The sequence below is a fragment of the Numenius arquata genome, chromosome 12 (genome assembly GCF_964106895.1).
Source record: "Numenius arquata chromosome 12, bNumArq3.hap1.1, whole genome shotgun sequence".
Taxonomy (NCBI): domain Eukaryota; kingdom Metazoa; phylum Chordata; class Aves; order Charadriiformes; family Scolopacidae; genus Numenius; species Numenius arquata.
The window spans coordinates 23606762-23624667 of NC_133587.1; the positions used below are offsets into that span (position 1 = coordinate 23606762).

At 37.0% G+C, this 17906-nt stretch overlaps 1 protein-coding gene across 2 annotated transcripts in view; it reads left to right on the forward strand.

The window, feature by feature from the left end:
• Positions 1-1803: 1803 nt before the first annotated feature.
• Positions 1804-17906, forward strand: part of SLC39A12 (solute carrier family 39 member 12) — a 33302-nt gene continuing 17199 nt past the window's right edge. For both annotated transcript variants that reach the window (XM_074157317.1, XM_074157318.1), the window contains exons 1-5: positions 1804-2073; positions 6007-6288; positions 8788-8995; positions 12109-12311; positions 16658-16829. In XM_074157317.1, coding sequence (XP_074013418.1) covers positions 1804-2073; positions 6007-6288; positions 8788-8995; positions 12109-12311; positions 16658-16829 — 1135 coding nt within the window. The remainder of the gene's footprint in view (positions 2074-6006; positions 6289-8787; positions 8996-12108; positions 12312-16657; positions 16830-17906) is intronic.

The window sequence follows — 17906 nt, forward strand, 5'->3', positions numbered from 1 at the left end:
TCCCAGCTCCTTTAATTGGTGCAAATGTGGCACAGAACAAGAGGGGAGGAAGGAGGCTGTTCTCTATGGACAGTGTTTCCCAAAGAAAAATACCATTTTTCAGTTGAGGTACTTGAAAAGATTTCTATTTCTATTCTGTTCTTATATTTGCAACAAGAAGGAATGTTTTGATGAAAAAAAGAAATTCAGGTTTCTATCAGATAATGTAGTAATGTAAAGAACAGTTAGTTTGCTTGCATGTATTATTCTTCATAATGAAATACATTCTTCAATAGATTTTATACATCCTGCACTGCTAAAATAAAGTAGAGACTGTTTACATAAAGTAATAAGTACTAAAATATGTGAAATACATTCAATAACGTGATGCTTGGAACTTGCCAAGAAGAACATGTACTAATTCCTATCCACCTCCATTGTTACCTTAAGAGCAGCTCTCTCCATAGCAACTGAAAACTTTTCAAGGCAGCAATAAACTAATCCTCTCCAGCTTCCAGAGCACCATCAAGGAATTTTAAAAACATTGGACTTCCAGCAGCTAAATAGTTCTGAGGATTCAGCAGGCCACAAAGCTAGATACACAAGCAGTCTTTTTCCCTTCAGAAGGTAAGAAAAAAATGTTTAGAAATAAGTGCATCCTTGTAACAATGATACATATTTCTAACTGCTAACAGTAAAATATATTGAAACACTGAAAGGTTTCCTAACATCTAAAAACATACTAACCTTTATCTGAGTGAATGCCAATTTGAATTCAGCAGTTCTTTTGTCATTTCAAATACTTTGTTAGCAGAGGTTCCTTTAAAATAAGACACACATGTATCACATTGCAGTTAAAAGGAGCTGAACTTATGTGTGGCTGTCTAACACATGTGCATTATCATCTGAAAATGTATGTCACTGCCAGCATCTGCCCATCAATAAAATGAAAATCTCTTTGTGGAAAGCAGAAGTGAAACTCTCTTATATTTCTTGCACTTTTGTATTGAGAAAGATTATTGTTAAAGCAGAGGCGATGGTGTAATAGGAAGGACAGTGACAAGACACATTTACAGTACAAAATATCTTTTGCATCTAGAATTAACAAGTTAAACTCGTTGCTTTTGGTGTGTTTGTCTTGTGTATTCACTAAGTTCTATGAATAAAATTATGACCTCAGTTTTGTAACTCTTTTGATCATAAAATATCAGTAATTTTTAAGTACATCCTACTCATTCTTGTTTTGTGTTGTATAGCTGGAGTTCGGTAATGTTGGTAAAATGTTTTGAAAATAAAACCTGCTCTATATCATTGCTGTGTAACATAATTACTGCCCATTCGTATTAGAATTAGACTAGTAATCTTTATTTACAGCTATTTTTGCTACTAAAAACCTGTTTCATAATGGAATGAAAGTGAAAGCTGTAGTATTTTCCTGTTCTTACTGAAGAGGATTATTAGTGAATGCAATAACACTGAAATGAAAACCATACACTTTACTTTTACGAGAAGGGAAAGGCACTTTGAGTCAACCTCTAGATGGTAATTCTGCAGAAGTTTTAAGGCCATGGTTGTCTTAGTTTCCTGCTGTTCTGGGCTGTAAAGCCCTTACAGGCTCCCTGTTGTTCAAAAACAGCTTGTCACTGCAAATCAGCTTAGCCGACCAATTAATAAATCCTTTCAAACATATTGCATTCACACTAATTAAAGGGTTGGGGTTTTTTTCCCCTTTACCATTCAGATTCCTCAGGTTTCAAGTTTAAGCTGTGAAGTGCAAACAACAATCCAACATTCAATGCAGATCACGCACTGCAGGAAGAGGAGATGTGTTTTCTGACCAAGCATCCAGCTCTTGGGGTGGTATGTTCTGCTTTCATATTCAGCGTGCTCATTGCTGAAGGACAGCCTGGGGAAGAGCATGGGCAGGATGGCAGCTATGCTCCCAGCCGAGGCTATCTGATGGAAGTTTTACGCGTTCTTTCAGCTGACAACACTGAGCTTCACATGAACCACTCACGAGAACTGGTCAAAATGTTACTGGAGAGAGCTGAGTGCCCACAGCGGATTTATGGCATGCAAGAGGATTGTAATCTGGTTAGTGCTTCAACTAATGAGGGATATCTTTACAGGATCGTCAGTGAGTTCTAAAATTATTTATTAGAGTGATACTCTCCTGAGTACAAAACCTAAACATGTAAAGGGCTTGTTGTTGCAGCAAAAAATTGTCCCTGCTTTGATTGCTTCATTCTGAATTACTAATATTTATTGTTTGAGCTCATGAAGAGATATTCCAAACATGACAGACATTCCTTAAAAACACCATGCTTCAGTTGCATTGCACTAATAATTTTCCTTTAAAAATTGTGAAGTGTTTATTTTCCAACAAAGATTTTTCTACTTTACCCTGATCTAACTATAAAAGCATGAGCTTGAATTTGGGACACAGAGGTTTTCCACTGCGGAGAGACATAGGTAAAAACTGGGGACTAGTTCTGCCCCTTTTTTTTTTTTTGTTCTGGGTTTTAGTTCATAAATATGAAACCCAGACAGGATTCTCTCAGATTTATGTGCCACTTCACTGAAATATTCAAGATTTAGGGGAGGGCTTTGTTAAGAGTTCAAGTCAAGTAAAATCAAAGGCAGAACAATGAATCTACAAATCCAAATTGAAACTGGAAATAGTCCAGGGTACAGCTTCACAGAAGGTTTGGTTGTCTAGTTGAGTTGAGAATATTTCCAGAACTGATTCCTGATTTGACAAAGAAAGGAACAAGTGTAATGCGACCGTAGGTTCTGGTAGGACGGAGAGAGTGGTAAGTGAGCAACTTAGCTGAAAGGGACTACAAAGGGCTTGGTCAGTCTTGTCTTTAATTAGTGTTACTCTAGCTCTGGCATTTTGCAGTGATCTACATATGGCAGAGTGTCACTTTATATCAGAATTATGAGGATGGTCATAAAGGTGAATGCTTTCACGATGTACTAGTCTTAGCAACTTGCCAAGCCAACAAAGTGGACATCTTTTTCTCCTGAGCAGTAGACAACTACTAACTTAATTGGCCCTTTCTTCAAAGTTTCACGTTTTTCATATGAACCCTAATGTGAATTTTCATACATAAATAATGTATGTGGCTGTTATTCCCTAAATGGGTAATTTTTGTGAAGGAGATGGTTGTGCAGTTTTTCTCTTTGCAAATATAGGCATATGCACCATATATGGACCCAGATCCAAAGCTGAGAATCTATAAAGCAGTAACAGTTATAGAGTCCTCCTAAACTTCACAAAACGGGAGTCTAGGCCTTCTTGTTCTCCCCTTTTGTTTTGCTTCTCTGAATTGCTGTATTTTTTCTTGTATTTGGGATGTATTTGTGGAGAGCATGCCCACCGTGTCCTTGGATGGAAAAAATCCAAATGAAACTTAGCCGGGGCTTTCTTTGCTCAGGACTTGCACTCTATTTAGGCTTCATCTTGGAAATTTCCTGTGGGAAGAATTTGAGTGCACTCTATTTAGGCTTCATCTTGGAAATTTCCTGTGGGAAGAATTTGAGGACTTTCACCGTATCCAGTATTTCTCAGTGATGGCTGTGTTGGTAACACTGCAGACATCCACTGACAGTGCCTCATGAACACAGTTGTCTATAGGAAATCCATGAGAGAGAGATGGCATCATGGCACCGTGCTGAAATTTTCCAAGATGATTTAACAAGATTTGGTAAACCAAGATAGGAGAACCCCGCGAGAAGCACTATCCTTCAAGATCATCAAAATTTGAAACAGAATGCCCCACCTTAGCTTGGCATTTTCTTTCCCATACTTGTTGGGAATAACTAATTGATTTCAGACTCAACATTCCCTTCTAAATCCAGGATTCCAGTCATACCACATGACTTTGTTTTCAGATTTTTTTTTTTTCATTTTTAATGATGTCTCCAATGGGTATTTAAAAGCAGTGAAGTTTAACACTTTTTTAGATTCTTTTTTTGGATTATTGTTACGTATTGGCCCCAAGACTCTTTGAGCAAGGGCTGGCAGCTATTGAATGGCATCTGACACTTCTTTATCTCCTAAGCACACAAAAATCATATATTTATTGCAGTGGTAAAAGAATTGTTTCTAACTTTTGGTCTCTTAAACAAAACAAACTCAGGCTTCAGTGCCCACCTTCAAACTTAGCCTCTTTTTTATAGAAAGTAAGTATTTCTAAACCAAGGCCATGCAGATGGTTATGTCTGTAAAATATTAGTGACAGCAAAATAAACAAAGATGAACCAATTTATATCCTCTTGATATGCTCAAGGGTCACTCTCTATGGGCTACCCATATACTAAGGAGTAGCTGCATCTTTTAAAAAGCACCTGCTTCTTTCTGATTAGCAATTTCCTTTCAGTCATCTTCCTTGTAAGAGCAAACAACAGCCTTACCGATTACAATTTATCCTCACTGGGTTTTGAAATGTTATGGAAATCTTTGAAAATCTTCCACTACATGCAGTATGTTTATTGTATTACTATTGAGTGTTTGAAAAGGCTGGTTGACTAATTTGAGGTCTTTTGGGACAGAAAACAAAATATCTGTATTACTCTCAGCCCAAATACTAATGCTCAGAGCCATGCATTAGAAAAAGTTAGAATTATAGATCTTGGTAGACAATGTAGGCAGGGCACAGTGGATCATACTGTTCTCATTTATTTATGAGTATAAATATTTAATTTGGTGATTAACTTCCACAGTTTTGGGGGGTTTTTAGATTAAGTAATAGTGAGAATTGTTGTTATAATTATTTCTGTTAAAAAGTAGCAGCTCTCTGTTTCTCCAAGGAACATTGGTTTCTGAACACGAGAGTGTGTGTTTGATTCTACTCAGCTTCTGTGTAGGAAAATGAACTAGGATACAAGGCGAGCTACACCAACCAACACATCATTTTTGTAGCCACAAACAATTTGGTCTGATAAACTAGCTCCTGTCTGGATTCATGAATTTATTTGACTGCAGTTTTGATCCTCCTATAGTACCTTCATGTATTGTAGTTTCTTCCCTAAAATGTACAGTCTGGCTGCACTACCATAATAGTTGAGATTAGCTGACACGCCTATAACATGCTTGGAAAGAAGCCAGTTGGAAAAAACCAGCTACACAGTGAATGACAATAGTTACAGGATCTCTTCAAGAAAGATTCTTTATTCTGGAATTCAGTATCTTATTTTCCCATAGCCTGACATAGAGCTCTATCAGTCTTCTGGTCTAATTTTAAAGAATAACTTTTGCTTGAGCTGGCAAAAGTTTCTGGAAAGTGTCTTCGTACCAAGAAAAATGGAGAGGTTTATATATATATATACACACACACACATATATATTAAAAGTCTGTGCTCAGATAGAAAGCCTGAATTTCAGTCCATCTTGAAATGCGTTTTGAGGACTAAATGGTGTTGAGACCTTGTGCTGGCTCTCTGCACTGAACCAAATTGCTCCACTTAATAGAATTGGTTGAGAAAAAATAAAAATAGCTGTATAACTGCAGGGTCAATCAAGTCTCTTAACAGTGCACTGAGTATGATAAAACTTCTGTTTACATACCAGAATTGACTGTAGTCCAGATACAGTCTTTTTCTTATAATATATAAACACACATAGAATGCATAGGTGAAAATATGAGTAGCCCTAGCCCTTATCTAATATATTTATAACCAGAAATAAAATCTGTTGAAGCCAGTGGAAAACTTTCAAATCTCCACAATGATTGATCAATTATTCCTATTTTCTAGTAAATCTTAAATCCTTTGGATACTTGACATTTCTTAAAAACAGAAGGGGCTCTGGAAAGACCACAGTGTGATCTTGCAGCCACAGAACTGCAATGAATTACCTGCAACTTCCTCCTGCCATTCCGTCAGCCTGCATCTGTGTAGGCTTAGGTTCAATCCCTTAAATATAAGAGTTGAATTCTCATATTCTCCTCTCTAACCGTATTTGCAGATGACTGGCAATGTATTATTTGAGTTGAATTTCTATTTATTTTTATTTTTTCACAGTGCCTTGAACCAGAAGCTTTGTTACTAATAGCTGGTGGAGATTTAGAAGATCGTCTCAGTGAAGAAGTATTTGAGAGAATTTCTGTTATTCTCCTCTACTACATTCTTCATAATAGAGATGTGTGTTCTTCAGAATTCAGCTTGAAAAATAAGGATTATAAATTTTACCTACAGAGTATGCTTAGTTTAAGACATGATGAAGACTGTTATTATTTTTCACGGAATGAAACTGAAGATATTTTGGCTGCAGTAAAACAACATTTTAAAACTTCTGAAACCCAGGTAAAAAAAAAAACATAAGTAAAAATAACGTCATATTTATTGCTGATATAATGCCTTTAAGCTATTTCAGACATTTTGTCAGTATAGTGGTCCTCCAGAAAACTGGTAAATAACAGTTTGAGAGCACAGGCTGAACCCTGGTCTTTTGTTGTACATGGTGTTTAACAGTAGCCTTCTCCTTGACTTGCTTTTGGTATGTGCTACCTAGCACTTCCACAGAGTCCACTGAGACGTGCTTGGGGAGATAGCGCATAGTAGGGACCATTCCCACTATGTAATTTAGATGGAGTTGCCCTACTTAGGGGAGATGGTTAAGAGCATAGCTGTGTGGATGCAAGATCTTGCACTTGGCTTCAAGGACAGAAAATACAGTCTTATCTCTTGTATTTATTACTATAGATACACAGCAGTGATTGTATTTAAAACAGAACAGCTCCAAAACAGATCTGGCTGCGTAGAAGAGATAATGAATCATTCTGCTGTGATGAGATCCTTGCTGGGCCCTGCATTTCCATGTCCATCCAAAGCATGGTGCTCTAAGGAATCTGTCGAAAGATATGAGGGTTTCTTTCAGTTGGGACACATACATTTGTCACCAATAATCTACCAGCATGAATGTGGCTTGTAGAAAGAGTGATACAGATAAGCTTAAATTTAAAGTTTAAAAAAAAACAAAAAGGCATATTGAGTATATTCAGCTAAAAACATCCTTTATAAGTCAGGAAACAGGCAGCAAGTTTTCTCACCACTGTTTATTGTTCCTTATCTCAAGTAGGGTGTATAAATAATAGAATAACATTGTAGAGTTCACAATCTAAAGAAAAACGCTTTTCCTTCTAATGGACAATAAAATAAGTTTTTGCCAGATTAGATAACTCCTAAAGTACAGGCTGACCTGCTATGAGAAGCCCCTTTGATCTGTTCACAATATACAGTTAAATTTGGTTTATTGCAAAGTTTGAATTTGCCCTTTTTTTTTTTCATTTCATTACATACTTTAATTTACACCATACTGTAGTATAGTTTCCTCCGCAAACAGAAGATGGCTAGGAGTCCTGGCTGTGCAGCAGAATGCTGAGGGCCTCCAGTTCCTCTTTCTGTGTTCTTTGTGTAATCGTTTCCCATCATAAATTATTCATTGACCAGTACTTTTGGTTCTGAGTCTTGGTGAACGTGCCGTTTTCCAAGAGCTCCAGTGGTATCTGGGCAACTGTAAAGAGGCATCCGTGGGCATTTGGCATGTCAAGATAGAGGAACAATCCATAAAGTGCTTTACTGTGTGGTCTGTTTGTTTATGCTGGCAGTATAAACAGTTGTCAAGACTGTTCAGCAACTGAGACTTCACTGCTCATTGACATGAGGGAAAAGGTTGTGTTTTCTTTTAAGAAAGGTACTCAAAACATTCTAGACTATCTAATGCTTAGAATCACAACACTTGTGGAAAAGGAACAATGATGCAGGGTAGTAATAGAACAAAAGCCTTTTTAATGGCTCCTTATATGTTTTGGTTTCACAGAAAATATCCTTTTCACGATCATAGCACCTAATATATTATTGGAAAGGAGAATGAAATTTTGGGTTGTGGAAATTTAAGTGTGTAATGGCTGGACAGGAAAAGAAATGCCAGCCTCCTCTCTGCAGTGTTTAAGGCATATATATAGAGAGATGAGAATGTGTAAAATAATTTATTACTGTACTGGATCATCTAGTTGACTTTTCAATTTAGTTAATATGGGTTAGAGACAAATGAACTTAAATATTTTTTGCCTTTTTTTTTTTCCCCTCTCAAATCCCTACTATCTGCAGTGATAATAAACAAGAAAGGCAGAAATGGAACAAACCAGGGATTAAGTTTCCAAGTAACTGAGAGAGCTGTACCTGGCTCCCTCACTCCAACCTGCACACATCCACACACGTGGGTGTACACGACTATCAGCTGCTCCTGCTTGGTCACCCAGCAGGGAAGTCACCCTTTATCTGCAGAATTATATCTTTCCATATTGTCTCCAGACAACTGCCCCAGAACAAATTATTGATTCCATTTCATAGGAACTGAAAACATTAAAAGAATTCTTTCTGAAGTTTGAGATGAGGAGTTAAAAGTCTGTATTATTTGAGTCAATTTCTTTTGCCTTAACAAAAATTCCTCCCTTTTTTGCCACTTTTGGGAAGTAGATGTAGATGCAATCGAGGAGGGCACAGGGATAATAGAAACAGCATGACAATCACACTAAGTAAAAATAGCCTGAATGAAGGACTGTACTTCTTCCCTGTCAGACACTGAGTAAAACTTCAGACTTTTTTATTTTATGCCTGTTCTCCTGAAAATGTCCTCTGTTCTGCACATGCTGTCCTGATGTCAATTACAGCTTTAATCTTAGTATTTTTTCTACTCTGGCTGTCTGTGAAAGTGTTCTCTCTAGTTTCTCCTCCTGTCACTCTGATTATTTAAATGGAGGTGACCAGGGCTGTCTTCATGCTGTTTTCTCCTGATTTCAGTGTGTTGATGTGAGTACTCTGGAGAAAAATGCTGATATAATGGACAGAGATGGTGCCGATGAAAACACTCTTCCACGCCTGGCTGCTTTAATCATTACTCTGGCTCTCCAAGGAGTCTGTATGGGGAAAGCAAGTTTGCCCTCCCCAGAATTCTTTATAAAATATATTTTCAATTCTCTAAACAGTACTACTGAGCTCCAGGTGACAGGTAAGGTATTTATTCATCTCTAGTTGCCTTTTGGAAAGCACATTCGATATAAACTATCTTTAAATGCCTAAAGGACTTCTTGCATTTAATTTTGGATTTAAATGCCATTTCCTTTTGGAGCTGGAAAGTAGTCACTTCTAAATTTAAAAATAGATTTAAATTAATAAATTGTAATAAATTTAAAATACAGTCATTTTGATAGTTATCTGAGAGGTATAAAACAATTTTTTACTGAGATTATTAAATGTGTATTGTCACATTAATTTATTACTTAATTGCCCAACACAGTCTGAACTACCAAGAGAGCTCTGAGACTGGGAATGTAATTGTGAGGGCAGAGTTCACTGGGGCCTCATTTATATTGCTTCTTTATGCAGATCTTTATACATTGCAAGACTCATTTAGGGTAGATGGGATAATTCATGTATGGTAGCCAGATTAGACACCTTAGTCGCTCCCACCTCAGTGTAGATGTATCCCCAGAAGAGATGAAATAGACTGTTGTCACTCTGTTGTGACCAAACACTCTCTGCTATCTGCCTGCTGTACCTGAAAACATCTTTATGGTTTGTGCTTCCCTACCCACCTACTGATTTTAGTACCCAGTCAGTGAGTTTGGAATATGCAAAGTCCATTTTCTTCAGGAGCTCTGTTGCTAGATGGATCAGAAATGCTACTTAACCATAAATAAATAGAAGGATAGGAGAGTTGCGAGTGGTCCAAAAATTGAAAAAAAAATAAAGAAATGACGAAAGAAAACACAAGTGTTGAGCTCTCAGCAGCTGCTAGTAATTTCTGTAATAGATTCTGCATGCTTAGCAGTTTAAGAAGCTAAACCATCAACTCGGGCCTACTATGGATTTAGAAGGTTATTATGAGACATCTACTTGTTTGCTAAGAGCAACATGTTACAAGCTTTTCAAAGCACTTTCAAGAAGTTACATTAAGTATGGGTTGAAACAGCTGAAAAAGTTGAATTAGGCATAGGTAAAAGCATTTTTACCACTCTTAGGTTACACAGAGGTACATAAGCTGGCAGTGCACACTGGCAGCCCAGAAAGCTAACCCCATCCTGGGCTGCATCAAAAGAAGTGTGGCCAGCAGGCTGAGGGAGGTGATTCAGCCCCTCTACTCTGCTCTGGTGAGACCCCACCTGGAGTACTGCAATCAGCTCTGGAGTCCTCAACACAGGAAGAACATGGACCTGTTGGAACGGGTCCAGAGGAGGGCCATGAAAATGATCAGGAAGTTGGACCACCTCTCCTATGAAGACAGGCTCAGTTGGGGTTGTTCAGCCTGGAGGCTCTGGGGAGGCCATATAACGGCCTTCCAGTACCTGAAGGGGGCCACAGGAGAGATGGGGAGGGACTCCTTATCAGGGAGTGTAGTGATAGAATGAGGGGTAACAGTTTTAAATTGGAAGAGGGGAGATTTAGATTACATCTTAGGAGGAAATTCTTTCCTGTGAGGGTGGTGAGGCACTGGAACAGGTTGCCCAGAGAAGCTGTGGATGCCCCATCCCTGGAAGTGTTCAAGGCCAGGCTGGATGGGGCTTTGAGCAACCTGGTCTAGTGGGAGGTGTCCCTGCCCATGGCAGGGGGGTTGAAACTCAATGATCTTTAAGGTCCCTTCCCACCCAAACCACTCTATGATTCTGTGATTGAATCACAGAAGTAAATAATAAAAAAAAAGAACAAAATCCTCAGGCCTAAACTTGGACTCCTAGATTATACTTTCATAAACTGGTTTTGCAGCAAAACCCTTCCTTTAAAATTGCCAAGCCAGATCTTCTAAAATAATTGACTCATAAGAATAGATGGAGCCATCTGGGCACAGTGCCACTAAATAGCTATATATGGTGAAATTCAGGCCCCAGTGAAGACAATAGCTAGATTTTATGGTTGGTGGAGTTAGGGTGTCCTTCAGAGAAAAAAAAAATATAACCAGTTTGTTACAGTGTAAGTATATTTTAAGCCTAGGCTAATAAAATTGTCCCTTTAAATTTATTTAAATTCTTAATAGTAACTGCAGGAAAGAGCAAGGAACTGACAGCATGGCAAAAAAGAAAATTAGAGTTGACTACACTTAGAAAACAAACCTAGCTTCAGCTTCGTTCAGAACTGCTCAAGACAAAGAAAGCAGACAAACATGTTATCATGAGACTTTTTGTAAGATTTAACATTAAGATTATACCATTTGCTTTTTCTGAATAACAACATTTAGAAATAAAGGATAATGGAAAAAAAATAAAAGATAATGGAAACATTCTTAATCTCATTGATCTAAATTCCTTTGAAATTAATTTGTGGACTGTTTTTGTTCCCAGTGGACAAACTCTGGTTTACAGAAACTGTCACTATGGCTTCATCTTGAAAATGCAGGGGTTAAGGAAGGTGAAGTAAGATAGGGTAGAGCATTCCCCCTCATATAACCAAGCATTTCACCAGCAGGCACACCCATTGCACTCAAGTTATGTCACAGGATACACCCCTCATTGTCTCAGGTTTGCACTAGAGTCTTTGCTCCCTCCTCCCTGCTTCAGACCTGTAAACAGCCATGCCTTCAAATTAGCAACTTGGCTAAAGGAGAGAGAAAATCCGCTGCCCTGTGTTCCACTTCTGAAGCGCGAAGGACAATGTACCATCTTGACGATTGCTTTCAGGACACTCCACAAAGGTTCTGTCTTCCTGAGCTTTCTGGACTATCGGAATACCTGTCCATGGTGTCTTAGCACGGTATTCCATTTACATGGGAAAATTTTAAGAATGGTGAAGCTATTTAGCAGTAATTTTTAGATAACTTTGTCAGAGACTGATGATTAAAAGGAAGATGATTTGCCTTTCAGTCACATCTGTTTTCCTCTGAAATAGTCATAGGCAAAACACCTGAGTGTGGTAGTGTAAAGAAGGAAAGGCTGAGTATATAGGTGTCTTGAACTTTGAGAGTGTAAGTGTAAATTACCTACAGTACCAAATGGTGGAGAGAAAAAAGTATTAAAATGAGGAGGTGAATTAATGTTAAAACTAACAAAATTTTAACAATTATCTTTGATTTTGTCTTTTTAAATGTGTATTTTCTGAGGTTAACTTATCTGTTTTCTAATTAATTACTAGAACTAGAAGAACTCCTAAACGTGCTTACCGCCAAAAAGACCTGCACTGTAAATGGACAATTCCACAGTCACAAAAGAAGACGTTATAGTATGGCAATCAGAGACATTGGAACCAGAAATATTCCAGTTAAGGCAAACAATACAAAAGGAGACTATCTGAAAGGTTATTTTGAAGACCGTGAAAGGAACACAGATTGGGATCAGGTTAATTTTTTTTTATGTTATTGTAGTATTGGTCAGAGAATTTCAGTGATAAAAGATCAAATTGGTTTGCAAAGGCTACATTATTTCTAGAGTAAAATGTATTAATTTCAGAAAGTCATGTTCATACTGAATTATATTTTTATATATTTATATTTGTTTAAATATTAATTGGGGAAGAACTTTATGGATGTTGAACATATGATTAAAGTAGCTGGGAGGGGCTAACAGAATGGTTAGTATTACGTGGAATCAGACAGACAGGTTTGTAGTACCATGGCTTCAATGTTTTCATATATTTATTAGAGATTTCTTGTGCTCTTATGTCACAGAGCTTCTAGAGCCCCTTAAGTGACCTTCTAGAAAGAGGGGTTGTTCTGTACTAAGGAAAAAAAGTAAACTAAGGTTTCTACTTATGTTGTTTATAAAAGGCTTTTGTAAACTGAAGATTGGGCGTTTCCAAACACTTTTAATAACCATTTATGGAGTCCAGAAGCCTTCTTTAGATAGTGTAGAGTCTGTAAGACAGAACTCTAGCTACTAACCAGTATGCTCTTAGAGCTGTTTGAAGGACAGTGGCTCATTGCAGGTGATTTTATCCTTATCCTAAATATTAGAAAATAAATACATTTTGTTTATAACTGTGACTAAGATGGTAATGACTTCCATCCTTTAGACTGGAAGACATTCCTTAGGCATAAAAAAGGAGACTTCAAAGTATATACTTCGTGTATATTTTGACATATACATTTGAAACATATACTTCAAAGAATATGTTTCTATTGATTTCAGTTCTTTACAATTTAGTTTAACTCAAAGACGCTGTTTCTTCTCCATTTAGGAGAATAAGAGATGTGCAATTGACTTCTGCTGTGTGGTCGTTTTATGATGTGGAACTGAGACAAATGGCATCTAGTTAAATGCTATTCCGATAAATATTTATCTGTGTGATTTTATTGCAATGGGAATACGTTCTCTGTCAATATGTTTATTTCTTTCTGGATGACCACAAAAGATAATCATGCTGATCAGCATGATGAGGAATTTAATGGCGTTTAAAAATAATTTTAAATGAAGGTCATTTTAAATGTATTTCATATTAGTTTTAAATTATGGAGGACAGAAATTAGTAGTGATACTATCTGTACAAGAAGTGAAATTCTTCTCCAGCAATAGAAGAATGTATAAAATGCAATTATAAATTTCTTGAACTTCTGAGACTGACTGTAACTCCAAAGATATGTGTTCGGGGGGACTATCTGAGGTTTGAGCGTCAAACCGAGAGCCAAATATTCTGTATAGATGAAAAAAAATCACAAAGAAACATCTGGAGAGAAGAGAATTTATCTTCTTTAGTAATTCCCAGTTTCTCTTTTTTATTTCGATCCTCTTCTTTCTAGCTATGTCTATTTTCTTTGACATATCATTCCATTAGAAGTTTTGTGTTTCAGTGTCGTGTCGCTAATTTTGTCTCCTGCTTTCTGCACATACCTATGATACCCATTATGCTCCATTAGTAACAGATGCTACTACCTATGAAGCATTGACTTGTTTATGGCTTGTGTTTGCTAATGACATTAAGATCAGTAATTTTATTTTTAGATAGGAATTATATTTGGAAACATTACCACATTAAAAAAAGGTCACTACTTTCTTTTTAAGTCATCATTGTCTCTACTGATTAAAAAAATGCCTATAAAACCAGTAAGTAGTAGATGATCTAAAAAGAGCAATAATATTAAGTTCCATTAAACTATGCCACAATATTTATGTATTCATTTATTATTCCTCATTAAAGAAACATGGATTTTTGAAATAAAAATTATCCATCCATCCATCCATCCATCCATCCATCCATCCATCCATCCATCCAGTTTTCCTTATAGGAATATGCAAATTCAATTTACTTGTTTCTTCAGTATCATCGTCCAGGGGTACACACATAGTTGCTTTACTAATGGAGACTTAGTACTCTGCCTCCCTGTGTTAAAAAGCTTAAAAGGCTAGGGCTTTCAGCTGGAAAAGATGGAGGTCCTCATACCTCAAGACTTACAAGAACATTTTACTAAATAAGCATTAAGAATTATTTTTTTTTAAGTGTTGGTGGACAGTTTATTTTCCAGATGAGATGTTTCTTTCTCTTTTACAATTCCCGATAATAAAATCACATTAGAATTTAGGTTCATAGTAATCTGAGACTTCATCTTGTCTATCTTACTTCTCAAAACAGGACCAACATCAAAGTCAGATCAAGTTTCACAGGTCCATGTCCAATTGAATTCTGAATGTCTCCAAAGATGGAGATTCCATAAGCTTTCTAGGAAACCTGTACCACTGCTTTATTGAACTCATTTTGATGTCGTTTTTTTTTTTTGTTACAACAAATCGAAATTTTTCCTGGTGCAACTAATATCTGTTACCTCTCATCCTTTTGCTGTACACCTCTGAGAGGACGCTGACTTTATTTTTCCTATTACCTCCATTAAATAGTTGAAGACTGAAGATAGCCCCCAACCCTTTTCTTCTCCAAACTGAATAAACCCAGATCCAGCCTCTTCCCACACATCATGTTCTGCGGTTCCCTAGCCATCTTGGTGGTCCTCCATTGCAATTCCCCCAATTTGCCAATGTCTTTCTTGTACTGCTGGTTATTAATCTGGACATAGTCCAGATGTCCTGAGTGGAGGACAATATTTTTTTTCCATTACCTGTTGGCTACACTCTTGCTAATGGAGCCCAGTATGCAGTTAGCCTTCCTTGCCACAAGGGCACACTGGTGACTCATGTTCAAGTCGTTTGTCAGGACTTCAAGGGCTTTTTCTGTAAAGCTACCTTCCAGTCAGTTTTTCCCAGCCTTTATTGATGCATGGGGTTATTCTGTTTGAAGCACAATAAATTTGGTTTTGCTGATCTTCATGAAGGTCTTGTCAGCCCATTTCTTTGGCTTGTCAAGTTCCCTCTGAATAGCAGCCAGGCCCATCAGCATATTGACTACTTGTCCCCTTTGCATTTCATCTATGAATGTGGTATGGTGCACTCTGTTTCATCACTCAAGTTATTGATGAAGGCATTGAATAATATCAGCCCCTGTACTGACCAGTGAGGGATGCTGCTCATAACCAGTCACGAACTAGGCTTCTGACTTGATACCACTTGTTGGTGTTCCTTATCATTAGAGTCAGTCACTGTCTAGAACAGGCAAACTGAAGGTCTTTTCTAATATGGGTGTTCCTGTATTGTCTTCATGCTCTCCTGCTTGGAGGCAGAACAGACTAGATGCAGGTGGCAAGATTGCCTGTTGTCCTGAAGACCTGAATGTGGTGTTCGGAATAAATGTGTCAGTACTCAATTCATTCCGTTTCTGAGTGAGCTACAAGATGTATTTTACTTTACTAGTGTATGAACAAAGGCAGAAAGACATTGTTTTTTAATTGGGTTATTTAAAAGTAATAATAATTACAACAATTTCATTTAAATAGTAGTTTTCTTTCAAAAGAAACTTAAGCTTCAGTAATTAAAAAATAGTATTTAGGAATATTATTGCCTGATTCTCAGCTGCAGACTACTTTAAATGAAAGAAACAAATATTTATATTTAAATTTAATTGAATCACAGCTAGTTAGATGGGATTGAGAAATGAAGTTTATTCCTCTAAGTAAAGTAGCATATTTGATCTGGACTTCTTTTTAAAAGTTCTTACAGAAATTGCCACTAGAACTATTCAAATGCTAACTGCTCATGTTTTTACTAGAAGTTTCCTCCTGGAGATGAAAAGCAAATTCTTCATGAAAATTTGTTAAAAGATAAATGTTCCAATGTTCCCAAGAAAAGTTCTTTTTTTTTGACAGAGATATTTCTAACAAGAACGAAAAGTAGTTGAAATTTTTCAGTACCTCTAATAATGCAATTAAATAATCTTTAAAGTAAATCTAGACTACGTAGTTTCTAATGTGCTTACCTTAAAGTGAGATGCCATTGTTAAAAGCCTTAAAATAACAACTTAGTTCCATATCTTACTAAAGATACAAACATGTAGCCCAAGGATAAATTTCACTGCTGCTTTGATACAGGCAGTGTATTGCATTATTGGCTAAGAATATGATTTGTGTTAGCATTAAAATATTTTTACTAGCACATAAAATATTTAGAGATATCAAGTTTTAGTTGGCAAATAAAAAAAAATAATTAGAAGTAATTGAATTCATTTAACCAGAAAATAGTATATGGAAAACAAAGTTTTTTTTCTAGGTTGTAGAACCGTGTGTTATTCTAAGATTCCATACTGAACTTTGGCAATAAATGCAGGTCTACAAAACATATCCAGTAACTGTATATACTTTTCTGCATAGGTTTGTTTCTCTGCCAATGAACTTGTGAAGATATTTATAAAAAATAGTTCTTACTCCATTTCTAAGGACCACTTCAAGCAAATCAGTCCAGCCATCATTCAGCAACTCTTAAGTTGTTCGTGTCAGCTTCCTGACTCCAAGCAGACAAAGCTTCCACCAACAACTTTGGAAAGTGAGTTTTGTTGTTATGTGAATTGTAAGAATTCAGGTGAAGGGGTGCAGGGACTTAAACTCTGGGGAAATTTTGCTTATTTATAACCGTAAACAAAAACATGATGAGATTTCTGCACACTGTAATTTATGCTGTCTATGATTTCATAGCATACATGGCAGATGATAGTACTATACAGAAAAGTGACAGGTCCTTCTAAGTGTTGCTGTGCAGCAATGACCTGTTTTGTGAAATTTCCAACAGGTTTATTCTAGAACCATTGTATTGCTTTTATATATAGCCTCAAGGTTATGTTAGCTGGCATTTTATACCATGATGGGGCAAATGCTTGATATAGGTAAGTTCTGCGTGAATGTTGCTGGTTTTTCATGTTGTGATATTTTACAGCAGAGAGGCTTTGGGGATACTATTGTGGGAAGAAAAACAACCAGAAAACCAGTCACATGGGCATCAGGACTTGTGTGATAGAGCTGGAACACGAACTGAGTTAATCAGATTGTTTCCAGTTGCAGGCGTAGCCCTCACATGCCACTGCTTCCAGGGATTTCTGCCCTACCATTCCGCTGATTCAACTTCTCCTGTAACCAATCCCTAGTCCACCCAAAAAAAAATAATCTGAATCTGATTAGACCTAAGGACTTCTTAATGTCGTTCCTGGTTTTGTTTTTTTCTTTAAACCAGCAATATCTGGGAAGTGGTTACAAACCTAGGTGTGCTGGTGTATTACAGGGGGCATTAGTTTCTGATGGGGGATTTGGGAGCCAGCAATGAGCAAAAACTAACGGGCATCTAACTATAATCACCTGCATCTAGAGCAGCACATCTAGGCTACCAATCAATGCCTTCAATGCCTTTATCCTAATATCTACATGGCCAGCTCTGGATGATTAGATCTATTAGGAGCTAGTAAGCTTTCCAATCCTGCTGGCCAGTGATCCGTATGGCACTTTCCATCTCAAAATTCTATCTGTACTTTAAGCAACACAAGTTAAGCAGCTTGTGGGAATAAGCTGAGCTATCATTCCGTGGTGTACAGATTAATGGAACTATGAGCGTGAATTAAAAAACATGTTAAAA